Source organism: Castor canadensis, chromosome 6 (assembly GCF_047511655.1).
Source record: "Castor canadensis chromosome 6, mCasCan1.hap1v2, whole genome shotgun sequence".
Taxonomy (NCBI): Eukaryota; Metazoa; Chordata; class Mammalia; order Rodentia; family Castoridae; genus Castor; species Castor canadensis.
Window position 1 is genome coordinate 113656775 of NC_133391.1, and position 24318 is coordinate 113681092.

General features: G+C 40.7%; 1 protein-coding gene across 6 annotated transcripts in view; it reads left to right on the plus strand.

Moving 5' to 3' along the window:
• Arsb (arylsulfatase B) overlaps positions 1-24318 on the plus strand; it is a 294147-nt gene that overhangs the window by 87207 nt on the left and 182622 nt on the right. For 5 of the 6 annotated variants that reach the window (XR_012449133.1, XM_074077229.1, XM_074077231.1 and 2 more), the window contains exon 6: positions 9053-9123. Coding sequence is in view for 4 of the 6 variants with exons in the window: in XM_074077229.1 (XP_073933330.1) it covers positions 9053-9123 (71 nt within the window). In the remaining 2 variants the exon portion in view is untranslated. Of the gene's footprint in view, positions 1-9052; positions 9124-16043; positions 21849-24318 lie in introns of all 6 variants that reach the window. The other variant, XR_012449132.1, reaches the window with a different exon arrangement.

Here is a 24318-nt window from a genome sequence, read left to right on the forward strand (position 1 = left end):
TCTTGGGTCTTTTTATATCCTGTATGTTTCTACTAACTTCCTAACATATAGACTACAGTTGTAATAACTGTAATAACTATAAAATGTCCCTTACTAATTCCAACATGTATGTCTGTTCTGGGTTGGTTATGATTGATTATTCTCCTTGTTATTGGTCTTGTTTCCTTGCCTTTTGATCTTTGATTCAATGCTATCTACCTTGTTGTGTATGTGATAAGAATGTGTATTCTGTAATAATAGAATATAGTTCAGGGTTTTTTTTTGTGATTCAAATGAAAATATTTTATTTTAGTAGATGAGTTTTTGATATATTGCCATGAGTTATTTTATTCCTTGCTGTTTATGTGATACTTGCTTTTCATCTTCAACCTGTTATTTATTAGTTTCTTAAATATATAAAAAAATTTGCATTTTATGCTAATATCTTTCTGTTAATTCTCTTAGTCCTTTTCTCTTCCTTAGGTTCTACTGTGTGGCTTGTCAGCCTCCAATGGCATTTATTCCCAAAAGGAGATGTTGTTCTTTAAACTCTAAGAGTTTTGCTAGATATGTCTCAAGGAGGACCATGCTGGATCAATTTCCCCAAATACAAAGTGGCTTTTATCAGTTTATATATTCAGATTTTCTTTTATTTCACATTTTTTTGAGTTATAGTTTTAAAAACTGTATTCCATTCTTTCCATTTTCCTCTCCAGGAACTTCAACACATGCATTATGGAATCTTCTCCACATGCATTTTGTTTCTGTTGGTTTCTTTGTTCCTTTTGCCTCTTTATTTTTCTTTGTTTTCATGCATTTTCTTTCTTCATTTCTGTTTTCTATGTGCCTTTGCATACTTTCAGTTACATATAATATCCCTTTGATTGCTGAGATTTTGTCTTTTTTTTTTCAGTTTCTTCCCTTAGCTCAATCAGTGTCTGGATTTTTACATTTCTGATTCATGGTGTTTTTAAACATTGGCAATTTCTGATTTAATTATATTTAATTCATTTTGAAATATCATGTAACAGGTTTTCCTCTGCTTTGTAACTTTTTTCCATAGTAGGAAAGTAGTCTTCACTTGCCAAAAGTTTTGGATTTCTCATTTGCTATTTTTTTAACTTTCCTGATAAATTTGTATAGATGCTAGACTCTTTTTCTTGTTGTTGTTGTTGATGTGTATGCTCTCTGGCCACTTCCTGCTTTCTCTTTTCCATCCATCTTCCAAAAAACACCTGTTCTTCTACCTCTCTTCTCTCAGAATTGGTGCCACTCTTGCCCCATATAGTTTCCAAGCTACTGTCTTTCAACTCCCCAGTAGCCAGTGCTCTGACCTGAATCAGCATTTGTCACTTACACAATGTGACCCTCTCTTGCCAGAGTTTACCTTATCAGATGTGATCTGAGTCTCTTCCCATCTTGGCTTCCTTCACCCTCCTGTCATCCTAGCCTAATTCTGACCTCCAGTGGGTACCAGCACTGCCTCTTCAGGCCTCCAGTGGCATTTCCTCACTTCTGTCTGGGGTTCAAATGTGCCCTGTCTCCTGCTTATGTCATAGGCTTGTGCTTTGGGTGTTCTTACTTTCTTTCTTTATCAACATAGTTTTCATGGGATCGTATGAAAAGATTTAAATTTTGATGGCCACCATTGTTCTATGGAAATACTAAAAGTCACATTCTTAGGTTCTTACTTCACTTTAGAAAAAACAGCACTAGATGAAGCATTTACATATGATTCAAAGACTACCAAGTAACTATCTGCATGCCTTTTTTTTTTTGTGGTACTAGGGTTTGAACTCAAGGCCTTGAGCTCTTGAACTCAAGAGCTAGGCAGGCGCTCTACCGCTTGAGCCACTCCCTCAGCCCTGCATGCAATTAAAGTTAATAAAAGAAAAAGGAAAAAAAAGTTAAAATGATCAAGAGATTATTTATTATTTTTGATTCCCTACTTACTACCCTTTTTGATAAGAGTGTCCATCCTGTGCTTGCAGAATGGTGCATTCTGAGGGTTCTTTCAGGTCATTTTGGTTGGTGGCCTCACATAGAAGGAGGCTGCCATACCATGGAGTTTCCTTCCATGTTAGTTTGGCATTTCTCGCCTGGATAGACACAGAAAAGGAAGCGACTGGGGTGGGCGTAGGGGGGATGAGGGACTAGCTCTGAGGACAGCTTGTGGGAGATCAGCCTGAGTGGTACAGTGAGCGATAGACAAAGTGGATCCATCTTTTAGTTTTGACTACTATGGCAAACTCCAAGAGTATGATGTTAATCTGTTCAGCATTGGCACTGGCGAGATTCCCCTTAGGACTCTGGCAGCTGGTCTTCTCTCAGTTTCCAACACCCTTGCCAGGTTTCATCTTTCTGGAATTCTTTGTGAGTATTAAAATGGAAATTGGAAGAAGGGCATATTACCCCCTTTAGTTTGTCCTGACACTAATCCAGAACCTCTACCAGTTGTTTGTCAGTAATCAATAGGAGAAGATTATATTAAAGTGTGATTTGGTGATTTTCATGTTACTTTTTTCTTGAATAGCCTACTTTCAAAACTTAATAAGCCCCCTTGATAAAATATGAATAATAACAAAAATATCTTCCCATGCTATAGCAAATAAATTCAGTGTACATATGTCCTCACCAAATTTAATCAAAATTTTATAATTTCTGTGCCTAAACTCTTTATTCATGGTAATGTTGGTGTGTTAAAGGGCTTTTCAAGGAACATGGAATTTGTGCAAAGCAAATATTACCCTCCTACACTCAATGCAGAAAATTCGTTCTGCAAAGAATGTCACTGGGTACAGTGGTTTAAAATGTGCCCTCTATCATGAGATCTGTTTCAAATCCTGTCTCCCACATTTATTATTCCTGTGATCTTGGACAAGTTACTTAATGTCTTCAAGCATTAATTTCCTCATGGGTGAAATGTGCCAGCAGTGGTACCTACCACATAAGGAACTGGTGGAAAGGTGTGTATAAAGCACTTTGCATGGGATCTGGATATATGAAGAGCCCAGTAGCTGGAAGTGACAAGGATACTGAAGATGACAATGTTTACAAAGGCTTAGCAGGATGGAAGTAACCCTTGAAAGGCTCTTCAGTGTTTTAATCAGTAACTGGGTTTTTTTTCTATCCAAAATTTTATAACCCTCAAAAAACATTGTCATGGCTATTTTTTTCTAAAAATTTGATACGGTTTTCTAGGGTGTGTCTTTTATGACAGATGGTCAGCAGCCAGTGGTAAAAGAAGATGGAATGTAATCACATTTCATTTATTTATAGGGAGTGTTTTACTGCCCCTCCCATCAACATGTAAGCAAATGAAAGTCAAAAACTAGAAACTCTATTTATAAATGGACAGTGCTGTGATCTCAGTGTCTGAAACTGTAGACTCTTAGAAAATATTTATAGCATATTGGGAAGTAGTCACTGATCAGTGTCCTCATCCTGTTTTTGTTTTTAAGTAAAACTAATCTAGAAAATGTGAAATTTGGGTGAATTTAAATGACAATGACAATAGTAGATCACTTTCTAAGTCTTAGAAGAAGAGGATGGAGAAAAATGATTTAACACTTTTGTTAATAGGAACATTTGTAGTTAGTAAAGACATTTGCTTATGGAGCCTTGAAAATAAGCTAAATGAGTGGTGTGACACACTCAAGGAGACATTGAGGCCATGAGTACACTTTACTGAGGACACAATCTAGCATAGTAGTTAGGAGTGGAGACTTCGGGAGTCACTCTGCCTGAGGGCCAAACCCAGTTCTATCACCTGCTTGACCACTGGTGTCTTGAAAGTCTCTGGACTACTCTGTGCTAAGATTGCATTTGTGTACTGGTATGTAGCATTAATGAGATAATGCACATAAAGTATTTAAAGTAGAGCGTAATGCATTTTCTACAAAGGCTAGCTATGATGATTCAAACCAGCCTGGCTGAAACAAAAGCCAGAAATAGTTCCAGTTTGGTTGCCATGGCTATGAACCAAACCTACCCATTCCACTGGTTTAGAAGTAAGCCTCTGATATTTAAGTGGCCAGTAGTAAACAAAATGGTTCTGTTCTTTTTCATTACGTAGTTCTTTGTCCACTTAACTGCTGTGGATGTTAGTACAGGCTGGGGTGGGGAGGGTAAAGTGCAGTAATAATCCTTGAACTCTTCCATGGATGCCTCAAAGAGATCTCTGCTTTGTTCCCATCAGTCTGGAGCCCAAACATTGGCTGTAATAAAAGTACTCATTATCTTGGTTCCCTTACAACTAGGGGAACCCTTCAATCATGAACTTGTGTGATTATTGAAAAAATCATTTCCCATGAACATCTGCAGTTATTATTCAGGGATTGGATTTCAGGAATGGAATCAATAGTCTGTTGGAGATATATTGTCTATACAGATAAACCATACCATCTGCCTAACCCTCAAATAAAGGAAATTCATAGGTTACAGATTACACCTTATCTTTTTAACATGCAGTTCATAATGAGTATACTGTTAGTTATGATGTCATGTTTTTCTTTTTTTTTAAAGAAAAAAAAAAGGCTCTCACATGGCAGAGAGCATCATAACACGTCTTAGAGATTAAAGTTACAACCACCCCACTGTGTTTTATAAAGGGAATGCCTGCCAGCATGAAGAATGGATAATAGAATTGATGTTCCATTTATCTTCATGTTACTGTTGAGTCTGTGTCTCAGTATAGTCTTGACCTGGGATTATATTCTTTCCATGTCTATAGTCAGAAACTGTACCTGAAATAAATAGGGTTTTTTGCCTCATTTAATTCTCATAACAACCCTGTCCCACATAGGTACTTTTATCCACATTCTGCTAATGAGAAAAACAAGACACATGTTTATTTAGCCAATCATTTGTCCCTGAAAGGCCTTTCTCTCAAACCCAAGGCTGTGCTGCCTATGAAAGTGAAGCCTTCAGAATTGGTCAGATGGAGGTCCACTTTTGTGCCTTGAGTGTATGGAAATGAAGAATACAGTGGCAGCTACTCCTTCCCATGTCTTAGCGTCCAGTATCTTGAACTGCCTAGACTGTGGGGCCTGAGCAGAGTGTAGGGTAGGTTCTTCCTCTGTGTGTCATTTAGACCCAAAGTGTTCTCTTCCTCAGCAGCCAGCTGCACCTTTCTAATGACCGGTGCCTCTCTGCTCTTCACTGGTCTTTTCAAAATTGCAACTCTCAGTTATTTCCTATGCAGTTATTTATGAGGCTCGAAGAGTTCCCTTTTAATTTCTGGGTTTATCATGTCCTCCCCAGATCTGCCACCAGCTCCATGTCTGTGTTCTTCTCCAGGCACAAGCTTGCCACCTTCTTGGTTCTAGTTCTTGTCTCTACTGAAGTTAACCATATTGTTTTGATTCTTGACTTTGCTTCTATTTTCTGAGATAAGTTCTTGCCATGTTGCCCAGGCTGGCCATGAACTTGCAATCTTCCCACCTCAGCCTCCCCACTGAGATTATAGACCCAAAGCTATTGTTTCTTGAATTGATGTCTATCTGTATATTTGTCTGTGTACACACATAGTTACTTCAGTAAATCTGTGCTAATAATTTAATATATAACTATTAAGAGAAACCCACAGTCCCTCCCCCCACTTCTTTCCTCCTCCTTCCCTCCCGTCTTCCTCCTCTCCTTCCTCCCTCTCTCTGTCCTTCTCCCCTTTATCCCAGGCATTGAGGCCCTGAACCCTTTACTGAAAGCTAAAGCAGGGAATTCAACAATAGAACTTAAGAATGTAGTGACCCTAAACCCATTACTGCTTCCATTTTTAGGTGAAAGCAATCTTGTTCTTAAACCTACAAGGAAATTTCTAGACACCTGAGAGGGAAACCACATGATCAGTTATTGTGATAGTTTATAACTGGGCAGAATGCAATCAAATTCCAAAAATTAACTAATGCATTCAAATACTGTATGTACATTGTAATTATAGTTACAAGTTTCCTTTTTTTAACCTCTTAGAATTCTGTAAACATCTGAGTATTTTTCCTTGTTATGCTTTTAAATCTTCTGTTTATGTGAACTTGAAAATTTCCACAAATTATACATATAGTAATTTTTAAGTGTCAAATTACTATTATTATTTTTTTTTAGATAGAGTCTCGCTATGTAGCTCCAGGCTGCCCTTGAACTTGGTGATCCTCCTAACTCAGTCTCCCAAATCCTGGAATAAATTGAAATATTGATTATGCTAATAATATTTACCATTTGTATAAAAGCAGTGTAAAAAGTACAAGTCCTCTACAGTCTCCCCCACCCCTCCCCCTGCCCCAGTTTGGTTGTATTTTTCCATATTTCTATAATTACCATCTTTCTCTCCTCAACATTATATGTGTCTTTAAAAAAAATTTGAATGTAGATATTTCTAAAATCCAACATTTTCCTAAGGCCTAACCCTGGATAATCAACACACAAGCTTGACAAAGGATTTTAGCATCCTTTCATATTTTAAGGTGGGACAGTCCAAAATTTATGGTATTTTATTCAATTCCCTTAAATGTACATTTGGTTTTCTCAATTTACTTAATAGTCTGGAGTTTTGAAGGGTATCTGGTCATTGTTTTAATTACTTGTCACATATTGTATTTTATTGGGTCATATCTCTAACCACATCCTTATCACAATATCCTGATTACCGTATTTTATTTTACTGTTTTTCTTTCTCTTTTTTTTTGGTCATACTGGGATTTGAACTCAGGGATGCACATTTTCTAGACAGGCACTTTACTTCTTGAGCCATGGCCATAGGCCTTGTTTGCTTTAGTTATTTTTCAGGTAGGGTCTCCCAGTTTTGCACAGGACTGGCCTGAGACTACAATCCTCTTACCTATAGGCCTCCTATATAGCTGAGATTACATATGCATACCACCATACCCAGCTTATTGGTTTAGATAGGGTGTCACTAACATTTTGCCCAGATTGGCTTTGAATCACCTTCCTCCTCATCTTTGTCTCCTGAGTAGCTTGCTGTGTGCTGCCATACTCAGCCCCCGATTAGTACATTTTAAACATAGAATCACAGCGTACCTACACAGCTGGGGTTCGGGGCTTCTGTTTGCATCATGATGATTCTGCCTTTGAAGGTTCTTCCCAATGATAGTCTACTAAAATTATCCACAGAGCTTTTGTGTTAAAAAAACCATCTTATTAAATTTCCTTATTTTGAAATACCTGTGACTGTTTTGAATAATGAAAAACAATGAAACAAATGAATAACATACATATAAACACTCTCCAAATTGACCTTTATTTAACTATGCCTAATGTTTTTGGGTACTCTAGGGAACTCTGCTTTTAAAGATGACTTTTATAGTAGTATATACTATAATCTGAAATTTGGGGGGGGGCTTATTCTTGCTTTCTCTTGAGTTGAATGAATTTTGTTTTGATTTTCTAAAGTCCAGAAAAATTCTTTCACTTTGTTACTCTCAAAATTTAACACACAGTTTTATTCAGCTGAATCTAAATGTAAACAAAACTTTGCTATCTTCCCAAACAGTACAGACATAACCATGTTTTCGTTCTCATTTCCCCTCCTGACTTCCCTGCTAACAATATCCAAGATTTTAAGTCTGTTTGTTTGTTTATAAGCTCAGAAGTGGCCACCATTATCATCATTCTGTTTACATCTTCTTGTATTTACCATTTTCTTTGCACGGCCTCCCTACTTATATTCAGAGCTTCTGGGATAGAACCCTAGTTTGGGGCTGGTTGACTGTCTCTAGCATCTATAGGTAAGTCCTCAGGAAGAAAATGAGAAAAAAAGCACTAGGAGACAAGACTTTCCCTCAACCCTACCTCCCTGCTACTGGGCTGAGGACCAGAACTGCCCTGAGTGTCCCCTTCCACTGTCTCCAGTCAGGGTGCTTCACAGAGCAGAGAGGAGCAGCAAAATCTTATAGAATATAAAGTTAAATACACTCATTTATTCTGAGATTGTGTCCTTTGTACCTTTTTGCTGTTAAAATTACCTTTACTTTAGAAAACAATGGTGTTAGTAGTTGAGGTTCTTTTGGCTTGACTTTAAATTTATTAATTAAATTTTATCTAAACAGTTCCTTATGTGGCAAATGCAAATTTGGAAACCACAACCCAAACTCTGAAATTTCATTGGTCCTTGAAATCCCAAATCACTGCTATTAACAATCAGCTATGAGTTTGGGGTGTGGTCATTGGACCCCCTGAAAGCTTTGTTATATCAAAGGCTCTACTGGTTATGCAGGTTGTATGTAAATCCAGTGGTGTTGAGAGGACTTTGTCACCTTTCATACTGAGCAGCATTAGATTGTCAAATAGTCCTCTGGGTTCTGATGATTTAAATTGTGTTTGACAATTTCCATAAAATTGACCTAGATTCTTCACACACTCCCCACATATATCCAGAGGTGTTTATGCGCCAAGATTTTAAAGATTCCTGCTTTGAGGGTCACACAACCTGGTAGTCTTCCAGTAACTTATCTGTACCTTCCTCGTTTGTAACAGGAGGGATTGGACTATGTAAGCTTCAAGTTGTTTTTCAGCAATAATGTGGTCACAACTGGAATTGTGAGCACTTTCTTGGAAAGTCTGAAAAACACCTATTTCACATGTATTCGTATTCAGTCTGTGACCCATTTGGATATGGGAGAGGTTTAGAGTTTCTGACTTGGCCAGTCTTTAAGAGGCACAGTGCATCTGGAAGATGCTCTTTCTTCATTTCCTTCTATGCAATTGGTATGACATCTCCATATTGGTGGACAGAGTTCTCATTTCTGTGCTGTAAAGAGTAGTCATATTTAAATATAGTTAGTTTCCTGCAGAGGATCACAGGATTCTTATTTATTTACTTTCATATCATCATATGCTTGACATTGGTGTTTTATGTAGCATGTTGAGTCATTGTTATAACAGTCAAATTATGACCCTTTGAAGATGCACCAGCTGTGGCTTTTGGAGATCTCTGAATTCATGACAGACTTGCTAGCTGGCAGGTTGGTTATTTTCTACAAATGCAAGGAAAGGAAGTATTAAAATAACTCATGCCCATTTGAAGGCAGAAATTAACATTTCCTAAAATATTCTTTTCTAGTGAAGGAAGCCCATCCCCCAGAGTGGAGCTGCTGCATAACATTGACCCGGACTTCGTAGACTCCTCACCATGTGAGTACCCGTCCAGTGCTCTGTGTTAAGTCCCTTTGGTTCACAAAGGTGGCTTTATGACCCACTGTCCTACTAGCCTGTCTTCATCTGTCCACCTGAGTTGCTGTAGAGATAAACAGTTCTTCCTGACACTAATTTCATGGTGGCCTCGGTACTACAGGGGGCAGAGCTGGGAAAGGAGCACCAGGCAGAAAATCAAAGAGGCCAGTGCCTTTCTTTCTTGGCTCTGCCATGTACTACCTGTGTGACCATTAAGCCATTGCACAATCTGTGCCTCGACTGTTCCCATCTACAGCAGGAACCTCTCAGACTCCTTCTCACTACAGATGTCATGCTGTTTGTTGTCTGTTCTTACCTGAGAGTTTCAGAGCCTTCTTCCAGAAAATTCACCATTAAATAAGCCACCATCAGGCTGCAGATTGGTCTGAGCCACTACACCATATGGTCACAGGTGTCTTTTCCCTAGCTTCATTCTGCCTTCTGCCTAGATTGACCTGTAAGAAGACCTATTAATGCTGTCAAGGTAAGGGACATTTAGTGTTCTCAGCTACAACAGACTATGTGACAGTCCTGTGTAAATACCAAGCTAGCACCTGATGCCCCTGGGATAGTGAGTTTGAGTCTGAAAAGTCTTGACATTTGGTTCATGTGATTCCTATGCCCACAAAAGCTGGGGAAGTCATTGGTGTAGGAAACTTGGCTTCTCAGTGTCAGACACCACCAGTCCAGAGCTCTCACATTTGCAGGGCCTGTATTTGCTGATGCATGTTTGGGGACTGATATTTATTGTGTACTCAGGTCTTTTAAAGTCCTCACCATCATAGTAATTAGATATTATCCCCATTTTAGAGGTGAGGAAATAGAGGAACTTGGAGAGAGAAACCAGGTTCCTGAAGCACACCCTGCTGCCCTCTGCAGAAGGGCAGGGACTGAGCTCTGAGCTTCAAACCCAATTGTGAAGTTCCAGCCCCCGCTTCCCCTCCCCTACCATAGCCAGACAGCTCACTTTCTGGAAAGGCACATGGCTCCTACTTGGAGGCATAGTAAAAGGCACAAAGGAAAACAACTGTTCTGTCCTAATGGAAGGGACCTGGGTGTGGCACAGGAAAAGCTGACCCTGTCATCTCAAAGATGGCTTTTAAAGCACCTCAGCCCATGTGGCACTGCATGCCAGGTGCCACACAGGCCAGGTACTCCACAGAGTCCTGCTGGGGGAGAAGCTGGTCATCCAATGGGCAGAGGTATTAGTATTAAGATAAAGGACACAGAACCTTAACCCCTGGTAAGCAGGTGCATAAGAGAGTGACCTTGGGAGGTTCTCTCACCTTTCCCTGCCCCTGCACACCTAAAAGGTAATCTATTCCAGACATATCAAAATCTCTGAAGGGTGGCTGGAGGAAAATGATAGGAAGGCAAGAATGGTGTTTTAAAACTTCTGAGTAATTTAATGCACTGGCAGAGTGGCTCAAGCAGTAAGAGCACCTGCCTAGCAAGCATGAGGCCTTGAGTTCAAACCCCAGTATCACATATATATAGGCTGAGTAACTTAATGCACTGCAAAAACCCAGTATGGCCCAGACTCATGGGATGTGCAGATTGTGCTGCTATCCTGCTTGTGAACTGACTTTATCTCTTTATCCACCCACAAATAGAAAGCCTTGAGTCCCCTCATCAACTAGGCTATATTTGGTGGACTTGTTAAGTTATTGCTGCCACAAATTCAGGAATGCTTTCTGGCCATCTGCTGGTCCTCTGCCATCTTTGAAGCCTCTTCGTTTGGCCTTCCCCACCAGCTTGCATCCCTGTTCTGACTCCTGCATGCAATGAGGGACATCATTAGGTCCTTACATCATCATAGAACCACATTCCCTGTGGGTTCACACAAACAGGATGTTCTCTGTTGTCTGTGCCTGTGGGGAGCAAAGTGCCATCTGCCTTCTCACACAGGTAACACTGGGGCTTTTTCTGTCCATCTGTATTCACTTCAATCTACCAGGAGGCAGACATAGAGGAAACAGAGCTGTCTTTGGGGGCTGCTGCTTTTTATGGTGATGATACAGGACCATTTCCTTTTCTATGCAATTATTTGTGGGAGGAAAAAAAATAAATCTAGCACTAAGAAAATATACACTTAGAGAAAAGCAAAGCCTGGAAACTGTATTCATATAGTATGTCCTGTGAATGTGTCTAGAATCTTTTGTGGAGTGACATTTGAGTCGGTGTCATCATAGAAATGCTCCCATGGTTTCCACCCCTAGCACTTCCTTAGCATAGAAGAGAGTGGTGTTCCACCTCACCTAACAGAATGAAGTGATCTCTGAGATCTCTTCCAGCTTCAGTGTTCCATGGGTTTCTATAAATAGGACTTAAGAGGAGCAAAGCCACCTCCTCAGTTTCTTCCTTTTCATCCTGCTGGAAAAGGTGTGATAAGCAGTGGTGACTGGCAGCAGTATTGCCAAAGGCGTGTTCACATGTAGATGAATATCGTGAGAATGCTAGAGACAGTACGAGCACTAGAGTAACCTAGGTTGTTCTATGATGTTGTTTTGATGCATCGTGCCCTCCTCACTGTGTCATCCACTTTTCTCCTCCCTCCCTTGTCAACGACTCCTCCAATCACCAATCATATGAAGAGGCATTGGGAGTTCTCCAGGGAAACCTGCCTTCTACACAGCACCAGATTTCCTTAGAGGCTGGCCCCTAGATTTTAGCAGCTACTCTACCCTTGCCCCTTACTCAGAGTACAGGCACATCTAGGGCCCTTCCTGCTGCTGGAGGCTAGGATGTTTTTTATGGTCACATTCCCTTGGTAAGTTGTGACTTGGGTAAAATAGTAAAAATTGTCAAAGATTGGCACAAATGATTGGTATACACACACACACACACACACACACACACACACACACACACACCAGAGGTCATGGATCTCTCAGATCTGCAGTAAACCACATCTCAAAGAGGCATATGTCACAGCCATTAGGATGACTACTGTGAAGGGGAAGCATTGATGTTGAGGACATGAGGAAGTTGGAACCCTACTGTACTGTTGGTTGGTGGGAGTGTAAAATGGAAAACAGAATGTGGTTCGTCAAAAATTAGAATTCGCATAGAATCCAGCAGCCCCACTCCCACACACATATTCAAAAGAATTAAAAGCAGAAGATAAAACAAATATCCATACAAATACATGTTCATAGCATCATTGTCCACAACAGCCAAAATGCAGAAGCAAAGCACATGCCCATTGAAAACGAATGACAAGGGATCTGAGGATGAGGGATCAGTGGAGAGCACTTGCTGAGCATGTGCAAGGCCCTGGGCTGCATCCCCCGCACTGCAAAAGAAAGAGAAACAGAAGGAAAGGCAGGAGAAGCAGGGGGAGGGGGAGAGAAGAGGAGGGAGGGGGAAGAGGGAGGAGGGGGAGGAGGAAGAGAGGAGAAGGAGAGAGGAGAGGAAGGGAGGAAGGTAGGTAGGAAAGGAGGAAGGGAGGGGTGGAGGGAGGGGGAAAAATGAATGGATAAACAATATATGGTGAAATATTATTCAGCCTTAAAACGGATGTACATGCTGTGTCATGGCTGAACCCTAAGGATATCATGCTGAGTGAAATAAACCACTCACGAACACACACACACAAATACTGTATTCACGGGAGGCCCTGGAGTAGCCAGATCCACAGACAGAAAGTAGACCAATGGTTTCCAGGGCCAAGGAGAGAGAGGAGTGAGGAATTACTGTTTAGGGGTTAGAGCTTTAGTTTTGCAAGATGGAAGCGTTTTGGAGAGGAGGTGGATGGTGGTGGCAGTACACCAATGTGTATATATTTGATGGCACTGACTGTACAACTAAAAATGGAAAATAGTAAATTTTATGTTATTTGTATTTGTATTCTACCACAATTTAAATAAAATAAAATAGAAAGACAAGGGAGAAGAGAAACTCTGCCAGAGTAGGACCTGTATGTTTGTTTTGTTGTTTTTATTTTTGTTTGGGGGTTCTGTCTTTGTTTCTTTGAGACAGAGTATCACTGTGTAGCCCAGGCTAGCCTGGAACTTGTGAACTTCCTGCTTCAGCCTCCTGTGTGCTGGGATTACAGGTATGTGCCGATGCACCTGGCTTTAGTCTGTGTGTTTTGCATTTACTGCCACTTGCCCAGTGGGAAGCACAGACCTGCCATCGTAGTAAGTGCTTAATAAACACATGGTGGTGAACAGCACAGCAGTGTGAGTCACTGTTTTATCATCTCAGTCTTTCCCCTACCCAAAGTTATCTCCAGTTCTCTGTCTCCTCATGAACGTGCATCCTACATCTGGGCCTAAAGAAAAGTAACTTAAAATCACAAACCACTTCATTATCTGTAGGACACAATCATATACAGATGCTTGAAACTACTTGCCCATCTACACATGGCCTGCATTGGAGAATCAGCCAGAAGAGGTGGCATGGCTTTCCCTGCCATTCCTTTCCTTCCCCAGACCTCCTTCCTAGGCAAATCAAATCTAGAAAGCCTCAGCTCAGCCCGACTCCCTGAGTCGCGCACTACTCATCTGCAGCTCCCTGTGTTGGTTCTGTCCCTCTGTCCTGAGACAGTCCCATTTGTTGTTTCTCTGGTCACTGGTCCTCTCTGCCCTGAATCTGGCTCTGCCTTTATCCTCATTCCCAGCCAGCCCCCTGGCCAGTGGCAGACACGTGGGCTGTAATTGCTTTCCTGTGTGATTTGAGGGATCTTTTTTGTTGAACTTTGCAGGCTTTGTTCTGAGGTGACCTTGGAAGTATTTTGGTTTGAGTTCAGACAGTACCTTTTCTTTTCCCTTCTAAGAAAAATCCTAAGACTTATTTATATTTCCATGGATTAGTTCATTTTCTGTTGATCTAACAAATACTTAAGGATGGGTACTTTATAAAGAAAAGAGTTTTTTAGCTCACACTTCTGAAGTCCAAGATGGTGCTGGAATCTATTAATCCTAGGGTGAGGGCCTAATTAATGGAGGATGGTATGGTGGAGTGTGTGTAGAAGAAATGACATGACAAGGTAGGAAGTCAGACAACAGGAGGCGCCATGCTCGCACTTTTTACAGCAACCCCTACTACCGGTTGTCACAAAAGCCACTACTCAGGGTCCCAGGTAAACCACATTAACTCCTTCCTAGGGCAGTGCCCTCACTGACCTCACCAACTTGCACTAAGTGCTACCTGGGTCCCACCACCTCAGCAACACAAGGCTTCTGACACATGAACCTTGAGGGACAAATCACATCCAAACCATAGTGCCTTTTATCTTTAGGATCTTTTTCTCTACTTGGCTGACCTAGACTTGGTGTCTTTCCCCAGCAGCACAGGGTGGGCAGTGAAGTGACCAGTGGGAGGCCCAGTTTATGGAAAGTCTGGAAATGTCTTCAGTGGAGGAGCAGCTATGATCCAGGGGGTCTGAGTTCAGCTCTGTGTGGATCGAGGAGCTCCAGGCTAGATTCCATGCTTCCTTTAGGGTCCAGCCAGTGTGGCTCAGACTACCAAGGAACCTCTGCAGGCACCAGTTTGCCTAGGAGAAAGGATATCCCCTGCCTGCAGGTGCCATGTTGATCTCGGCTGTTCCAGGGTGATGACCCGCCCCATCTGGGACTCCAGCCTACCTGGGAAGTCAGATGTGGCCTTCTGTGATCGTCACACTCACACAGTCCAGCTTTATAAATGTATGCACATACTTCACACACACACACACACACACACACACACACACACACACTCACACATAAGACACTCGGTCCTGTGGCCAGGAGCTAGATCATAGTTAAAGGGTTGCCTTGCCAAATTCCCTTCTGTATAATATCATGTGCTCACTTGTCCATAACTCCATTGTATTAGACTGTCCTATGTCGTTATTACAAAATACCCAAGACTGGGTAATTTGTAAAGAAAGATCTATTAGTTCACAGTTTTGGAAATTGAAGTATGGTACCAACATCTGCTCAGCTATGGGAGATGGAGTTTCACTAGCTAGCTTTTTGCCCAGCCTGGCCTCAAAACTTGATCCTCCCGATCTCTGTTCACAGTACTGAAGTCAGCCATCCTTGTTTCAATGCCAATCTCAGAGGGCAGACTTTTTTACTGGGTAGATTTGTTTTGTTTGTTTGCGATGGATCTCACTATGGAGGCCATGCTGGTCTCAAACTCAACATCCTCCTGCCACCACTTCCGAAGTGCTAGGATTCCCTGTGCCCACTGCTGTGCCCAGCTATAGCTACCACATCTGGCTAATCTGGTTTCTTTGATTAATGCTAAATGTAGAAGTTTTTCATGTGATTGGCTACTGTGGGACCATAATTACTAGTTCCTGTCCTTTCCTCATGTTAAGAAAAAAAAAAAGATTTTTCTCATCAATATATAAGAACCTTTTATATATTAAAACACTCGTGGGGTTGGAAGAATGGCTCAAGTGGTAGAGCGCCTGCCTAGCAATGTGAGGCCCTGTGACAAAAAAATTTTTTTCATTCTTTGTTATCGTGCAAAAAAAATATCTGTTGTCTGACTTTTCATTTTAAGTCATCTTAAAATTTGTGTGAATTTTTAAATCTTTCATTGTGTTTACATATTTTTAAATTTCTTCAACCTAAATTTAAATACTCACCTATATTTTCTTCCGGTCTGACAGAGTTAATGTTTATACCCCTGACTCGTAGGCAGAATATAATGAATGAATGCAAAATAGGCTTGCAGGTGTGAGGTGAGAGTGGAGAGTGGAGATTTGTAACAATGACAGTCTTCCTCTCCACTCTGATCTCATTTCTCTATGACTACCTCCAATCAAGGGCTACAAGTTTCAAAGTTTTCATTAATTTTTTAGGAACCTTGTGTTTTTGTTGCTGTTGTCAATGTCTCTTTATTTTTTTAATGCAGTTGACTTTTGTTGTTGTTGTTTTCAGTGCTAAACCCAGGGCCTTGCATATGCTCAGCAAGCGTTGTCACTGAGTTCCATCTGCTGCCTATGCAGGAGAGATGTAATAGCCAGTTGATGACATTACTGAACTTCATTATCAAGTCTAATGATTTGTTGGGTTTGTATACCAATAAAAAAATTATTTGTGAACAATGATAACTTGTTTCTTCCTTTCCAATCCTATGTCTTTTACTTCATTTTTCTTGGTTCATAGTATTATTCCTATTTAGTATTGAAAGGGCTGATGTCACAGCCTTTTAAATTTCTTCAACCTAAATTTAAATACTTGCCACTGTGCCCAGTTGTTGTAGATTTCTTTTTAGATCTTTTTAGGAATAAGAAATGTCCCTCCTGTTCCTTGTTTGTAGAATTTTTTAAATCATGTATAGGTATATGATCATCTGATTTTTTCCTTTGATTTGTTAATTTTCTGATTTTGGAGATAAACTCAATTTATACATTAATGGATCTGATTTATTAAATCTTACCCAGCATTTTTTGGATTTGTGTTTATGTATAATAACATCTTGTAATTATGATTTTTTTAGACTATCTTTATCAGTTTTGTCAAGGTTGTCCTAGTTTCATAAAATAACTAGGAGGATATTCCCCTCTGTAACTGTTGAATATGGAGGTGTTAGTTTTTGAATGCCATTTGAGCTCAAGCATAAAAATCATCTGGCCTTGTGTTTTCTTTGAGGCAATAATCTAAATGATTGATTCAGTTACTTTTGAATATAGTTGTAGGTTTTTGTTAAGGTTTTTTTTTTTCTAGAGCCCAAATCGGGTGAATTTATACTTTTTATCCAGATTTTCAAATTTATTACAACCCATTTTGTCTGAAATAAACTTTTTTTAGAGTAAGCCATAGGAAATTGATGGCGGCTGACTTTTTCAGTCTATGAACTTCTTCAAAGTACTTTCATATGGTCCCCACAAATCCTTTTTCTCCAGGCTTCTCTTTTCATACCACGTTAGTGCTTTTGCTTTTCCATGAGTGACATTAAAGAGCACAATGCAGTATGGGTAACTCGAGGCCTTCTGTTGTACAGCTGATCTCAGGAGCTAGCTCACTTTGCACAAGTGAAGCTTGGTGCATCTCCATCAGCAGTCTCCATTTCCTCCCCCACCCCCTACACCCCCAGGCAGCCTCTTTGCAGAAATGTCAAATCCTTTACCTACTTCTTTTTTAAAATTTTATTTATTAGCATATTATAGTTGTCTTGGGGGTACATTGTGACGTTTACAAAAGTGTTTACAACGTACCTCAGTTGGATTCCCCCTCTCCATCTTTCTCCTCTTTTTTTTCCCTTTTTTACTTTAGTTATTTTTTTTATTATTCATATGTGCATACAAGGCTTGGGTCATTTCTCCCCCCTGCCCACACTCCCTCCCTTGCCACCCACTCCGCCCCCTCCCTCTCCCCCCACCCCCTCAGTACCCACCAGAAACTATTCTGCCCTTATCTCTAATTTTGTTGAAGAGAGAGTATAAGCAATAATAGGAAGGAACAAGGGTTTTTGCAGGTTGAGATAAGGATAGCTATACAGGGAGGTGACTCACATTAATTTCCTGTGCGTGGGTGTTACCTTCTAGGTTAATTCTTCTTGATCTAACCTTTTCTCTAGTTCCTGGTCCCGTTTTCCTATTGGCCTCAGTTGCTTTTAAGGTGTCTGCTTTAGTTTCTCTGCGTTAAGGGCAACAAATGCTAGCTAGTTTTTTAGGTGTCTTACCTATCCTCACCCCTCCCTTGTGTGCTCTCGCTTTTATCATGTGCTGAAAGTCCAATCCCCTTGTTGTGTTTGCCCTTGATCTAATGTCCACATATGAGGGAGAACATATGATTTTTGGTCTTTTGGGCCAGGCTAACCTCACTCAGAATGATGTTCTCCAATTCCATCCATTTACCAGCGAATGATAACATTTCATTCTTCTTCATGGCTGCATACAATTCCATTGTGTATAGATACCACATTTTCTTAATCCATTTGTCAGTAGTGGGGCATCTTGGCTGTTTCCATAACTTGGCTATTGTGAATAGTGCCGCAATAAACATGGGTGTGCAGGTGCCTCTGGAGTAACCTGTGTCACAGTCTTTTGTGTATATCCCCGAAAGTGGTATTGCTGGATCAAATGGTAGATCAATGTCTAGCTTTTTAAGTAGCCTCCAAATTTTTTTCCAGAGTCGTTATACTAGTTTACATTCCCACCAACAGTGTAAGAGGGTTCCTTTTTCCCCACATCCTCGCCAACACCTGTTGTTGGTGGTGTTGCTAATGATGGCTATTCTAACAGGGGTGAGGTGGAATCTTAGCGTGGTTTTAATTTGCATTTCCTTTATTGCTAGAGACAGTGAGCATTTTTTCATGTGTTTTTTGGCCATTTGAATTTCTTCTTTTGAGAAAGTTCTGTTTAGTTCACTTGCCCATTTCTTTATTGGTTCATTAGTTTTGGGAGAATTTAGTTTTTTAAGTTCCCTATATAATCTGGTTATCAGTCCTTTGTCTGATGTACAGCTGGCAAATATTTTCTCCCACTCTGTGGGTGTTCTCTTCAGTTTAGAGACCATTTCTTTTGATGAACAGAGGCTTTTTAGTTTTATGAGTTCCCATTTATCTATGCTATCTCTTAGTTGCTGTGCTGCTGAGGTTTCGTTGAGAAAGTTCTTACCTATACCTACTAACTCCAGAGTATTTCCTACTCTTTCCTGTATCAACTTAAGAGTTTGGGGTCTGATATTAAGATCCTTGATACATTTTGAGTTAATCTTGGTATAGGGTGACATACATGGATCTAGTTTCAGTGTTTTGCAGACTGCTAACCAGTTTTCCCAGCAGTTTTTGTTGAAGAGGCTGCTATTTCTCCATCATATATTTTTAGCTCCTTTGTCAAAGACAAGTTGGTTATAGCTGTGTGGCTTCATATCTGGGTCCTCTATTCTGTTCCACTGGTCTTCATGTCTGTTTTTGTGCCAGTACCATGCTGTTTTTATTGCTATTGCTTTGTAATATAGTTTGAAGTTAGGTATTGTGATATCTCCAGCATTGTTCTTTTGACTGAGTATTGCCTTGGCTATTCGTGGCCTCTTGTGTTTCATATAAATTTCACGGTAGATTTTTCAATCTCTGTAATGAATGTCATTGGAATTTTGATGGGAATTGCATTAAACATGTAGATTACTTTAGGGAGTATCAACATTTTTACTATGTTGATTCTACCAATCCATGAGCACGGGAGATCTCTCCACTTTCTATAGTCTTCCTCAATCTCTTTCTCCTGTGCGGGAGCCTCTGCTACAAGCTTTCCCCTTTCCAAGCACACTGGGAAAGGTGACACTGCACCTGCGATGTCAGGCCTGCGTGTTTATTTACAGTTCATGAGGGAGGTGGGTCTTCCCTCCTCTCCTGTGGAGTTTTCCTCCCACTGCCACTTTCACAAGCTTTCCTGCTCCTGATTATTGGGCGGTGCTGCTGCTCCTGCCAGCCACAGTGTTTGTTTACAGCTCACGTGGAAAGTGGGTCTTCTCTCCTCTCCTGTGGAGTTTTCCTCCCTCCGTCACTCTCACAAGCTTTCCTGCTCCTGGTTGCTTGTCGCACACCCGGCTCCCGCCGGAGCCTCTCTGGCCAGCCCGGCTTGTTTATTTACAGTCCCAGGAAGGATTCCCTTCCCCCAATCTTTGGCGCTCAGTGCGCCCCACCCTCTTTCCCACGTGTCTTTATTGTTCTTATTGCTTATTAGTCAGTTTCTCTTTTTTCCTGGGTGGAGGTCAGTCTGTCCAGGGCGCTATGCTGCTCTGGCCCAGGCTTGTCTGTGGGAGTACCACAGTACTGCAAAGCTCACCTGGTCCGCGTCTTCCTAAGCCATCTGGGCACGGGCCACTGGCAGCCCAGGGGCCCTCCTGGTTTCTCCATTTAACGTGGAGATTCTCTGCGCCAGCTGGAGGTGTGGAGGGGTCAAAGTTATGCCTCTTCTCCGTGATTATGCCTGCAAAGTGTGTCTCCAGTGTCTCTCCAAGATTTCACTATAGGAGGCTCACTTTCTGCTTTCTCCCTCTAGCCGCTATCTTCCTAATTCTCTCCATCTTTCTCCTTTATACCCCTGTGTTAGAACAGTTTCAACTGGTCTCATTTGTTCCATTTTTGTACACAAATACATAGTACTTCTGCAATATTCACCCTCCTTTACCCTTTCCTTATGCCCTCCTCCCTCCCACTGGTACCAATCCCCAGATAAGACTTATTTTACCTTCTTGTCTTTCATTTTTTTTAAAAAATTGTTTATGATAGTTATACAGGGAGTTTCATTATGACCTTTCTCATACATATGTATTATACCCCAAATTGGTTCAAACCCTCCATTATTCTCCTTTCTACCTGAGTCCCCTTCTTATGGTGATTTCAACAGGTTCGAATGCTCCATATTCATACTTGTATAGAAAGTACACCAACCATATTCACCTTCTTTACTTTCTTCTTTTACCCTCCTTCTCCCATTAGTGCCTTCCATAGCGTGACCTGTTTTTCATTCTCTCCCTTATTGTTTAGGTGTCTGCTCATTGTTCAGTGGGATTTTTGCTTCTGCTGTTGAGTTGTAGGAGTCTCTTAACTCTATAATTGTAGAAGTTCCTTAACTCTTTAATAACCACTTATCATTTGTATGTTTGCAAATATTTTTTCCGTTCCTTAAATTGTCTTTTTTTTTCTCTCTTGAGCATTTACACACATACACACACACACACACACACCACTTAATTCTCACTTTCCTTACAATGACTAAAATACGACAAATTAGGTAGGATTTCAGTCCTTTGTACAATATTGCTTTTCTGTGGAGAATATAAGCTTCAGAACCCATTGGGTGATGGGTGACAAGGCTTTATTATCTCATTACTGGGACACACATGAACATTCTTCTCAGCTAGAGGCAGGATTGGCTCAGAACCTCTGTCTTGAGTGTTCAATTCCAGGCAGAGAGATACTGCTAGGTCCTGATGACCAGGGTAATGACCCACATTCCAGTCATCCTAAGGCATGAGTGCAGACACATCTAGCTAGGGGTTGAGGGCCACCATCCCCAGACTCAGGACTCTTTTCCCTAACACAATCTCAAACGTGTAGTAAACCCTTGAATTCCAAGGACAGTGCATGCCATGGGAGTGCTATTGATATTGTCCATGAGAAAAACCTTTAATGCCTGAATTATTTTAGTTCTATAAGGAAGAGAAATATAATTGCACCATGACTTTTAAAGTGGCTAGAATTTCAGCACTTCCTTTTGATGGAAACTCAGTGAAGTAGGAAAAAAATTCCGAAATTGTGGAATGAGTCATTAGAGATGGGCAGACTCGTTTTGCAGTTGGTGCTTGAGGTTCCACAATCCTTTCCAGCACCTGTCCTAGTTGAAGTCAGGCACACTCCTTCCCAATGAGCTAATCCAACACTAGTTTAGGTGTTGCTGAGCAATTTGGCAGATGTAAAATCAAAATTCCTTCAGTTGCCCAACAGAGAGGATGTCCTAGATGGTGCTGATTCAGTAAGGAGGGAAGGATTTGCAAGGTCTCCCTGCAAAGGCAGACACCAGGACTTAGAGAAAAGGATGTAACCAAGATCACAAAGCAGGTGAAAGTCTTGATACCCAGCACCCACCTTCAGAGCAGGAAGAGGTGAAGAGCTGGGGTCTTGCTGGAGGAGGCCAGGACACTGTGCTGCTTCTACCCAGCTCTACCCCACCACCATCCTGCTCCAGGTCCCAGAGACCCAAAGGAAGAAGCAGAGTTAGGAGGAAAACATGGGTTCTCTTGACAGCAGGTCCTGGCAGTGAGACCTGATCAGGGTGAAGAAGAGGTGGCAGCACAGTGCAGGGACAAGTGGTCCCCTGCTCAAATGCCCTGCAGACTTGGACAGGCAGTTGACCCTGCACCTCAGACTTCAGGGCCTCCTCCTGCCCAAGCTGTCTGTAGATGGACAGCTACAATGAGGTGTAGAATAATGCTGTATTTGCAAGCCATGTATGTGGTAAGGAATTAATATAAAAAATTCATGACCAACTTCTACAACTCTACAGCAAGAAAATAAATAACCCAATTAAAAACTGGGCAAAGGACTCAAATAGACATATCTCCAAAGAAGATACACAAATGGACAACTAGTATAAGAAAAAAATGCCTAGCATCAATGATCTTGAGGGAAATGCAAATCAAAACTATGATGAGTATTTTCTCATGCATGGTGGGATAGGTATCATCACAAAGGCGAAAGAACCAAGTGCTATAATCCGAGCACTTGGGAGGGTAATGTGGGAGAATCACAAGTTCCAGCCTGAGCTACATAGTCTCAAAAACCAAAAAGAGGGGGGAAAAATGTGAAAGATAAATGTTATTAAGAAAAGGGAGCCTTTGCATATTGCTGTGGGAATGCAGATTAGTAGTCGTCATGGAAAACAGTATGGAGGTTCCTCAAAAAAATAAAAGAAATACCTTATGGTCCAGGAATGCCACCAGGGGATCTAGGTCAAAGGGGTATCTGCAGCCAAGCATAGTGGCTCACGCCTATAATCCTAGCTATTCAGGGAGGTAGCGATGGGGAAGCCAGCCTAGGCAAACAGTCAGCAAGATTCCATCTCAACCAATAAAGTGGCATCTGCCTGTCATCCCAGCTACAAGGAAAGAATAAATAGAACAATCATGATTCAGGCCCTTAAAAATAACCAAAGCAAAAAGGGCTGTGAGAGTGGCTCGAGTTGTAGGGTGACCACCTAACAAGCACAGGCCCTGAGTTCAAACCCCAGTACTGCCAAGGAAAAAAAAAAAAAAGATAAGTGTACTCCCATGTTCATTGCAGCATTTTTCCCAATAGACAAACCGAAAAAGATGGAAATCCTGTCATTTGGGACAATGTGGATGAACATGGAGTATATTACATTAAGTAGAATAAGCCAGGCACAGAAAGAAAATGCCACATGGTCTCACCTCTGTGTGGAATCCAGAGAAGGGAACTGGAGGAGGAGGGAGAGGGTGTGGGGACAGGAAGTGCCTTTTCACTCTTGGTTTTTCCTGCCACTATGGAGAAGCATTTGTATGAAACATTGTAATGTAGTCCTACTTGTCTATTTTTGCTTCTGTTGCTTTGTGCTTTGAGGATTATTATCTAAGAAATCATTGCCAAGATTGATGTCATGAAGCTTCTCCCTGTGTTTCCTTCTAGAAGCTTTACAGTTTGGGGTCTTATACTCAAATCTTTATTGTACTGTGAGTTGACTTTGTGCATGGTTTAACTTCACTCTTTGCATGTGGATATCTAGTTTTCCCAACACCATTTATTTAGAGATCCTCTTTCCCCATCGTGTATACTTGGTACCTTGTTGAAAATCAGTTGGTCTTACACATACAGGTTTGTTTCTCACCTCTCTAGTCTGTTTTATTGACCTATATGACTGTCTTAATCATTATTTACTGTCTTTTTTTCTCATTGTTCCTTTTCTAAGTTGACTATTCAACTCATAGTGCCAGTTTTTTTCTTAACAATGTAAGTATTTAAACCTATAAAATTATCAATATATGCTTTTTACCCATATCCCATATATGTTGTATATTTTACCATTTTATTATCATTCATTTATTATTATTGTATTTTTTATTTCTTCTTAGATCTGTGAGCTGTTTAAAAGTAGGTTTTAAAATGTTTTTGTTTTAAAATCTTATCTTAATTGCATTGTTATCTGAGAGCAGTCTACTTCCAAGTTGTCTGGTTGGATCTTTTATCAAACTTACCATATCTAAGTAGTCCTTTTTTCCCCTAAAGTTTGTTTTGTTTATTTCTTTTGTTTTATTTGGTATCAGATTTGAACTCAGGGCCTTGCCCTTGCTAGGCAGGTACTCTACCATTTGAGCCACTCCGCCAGCTCTAAAGTTTGGGTTTTTTTGTTTTGTTTTTGTCTGAAAATCTGTTTATTTGGTTGGAATTGTAGGCATACTCTCTGTTTTGGTTAGTAGGAATAGCTTTGTCAGCCTTTTTATTTTCAACCTTTACACATTCTCATTGTTTAAATATGTCTCTTATAAGGAGCATGTACCCATTTTCTTTAATCCAGTCTAACAAACTGACAAGAGCTACATTGACTCTACTTCCTTTCCAGCATAACTATTGGCAGTCTCTAATTTTAGCCATAGCAGCGGGTATATAATATCATTATGGTTCTATTTTGCTTATTGTTAAATGTCAGAAAACAGTTGCTTCTTATATTTTGTCCTGTTTTTTAGTCAT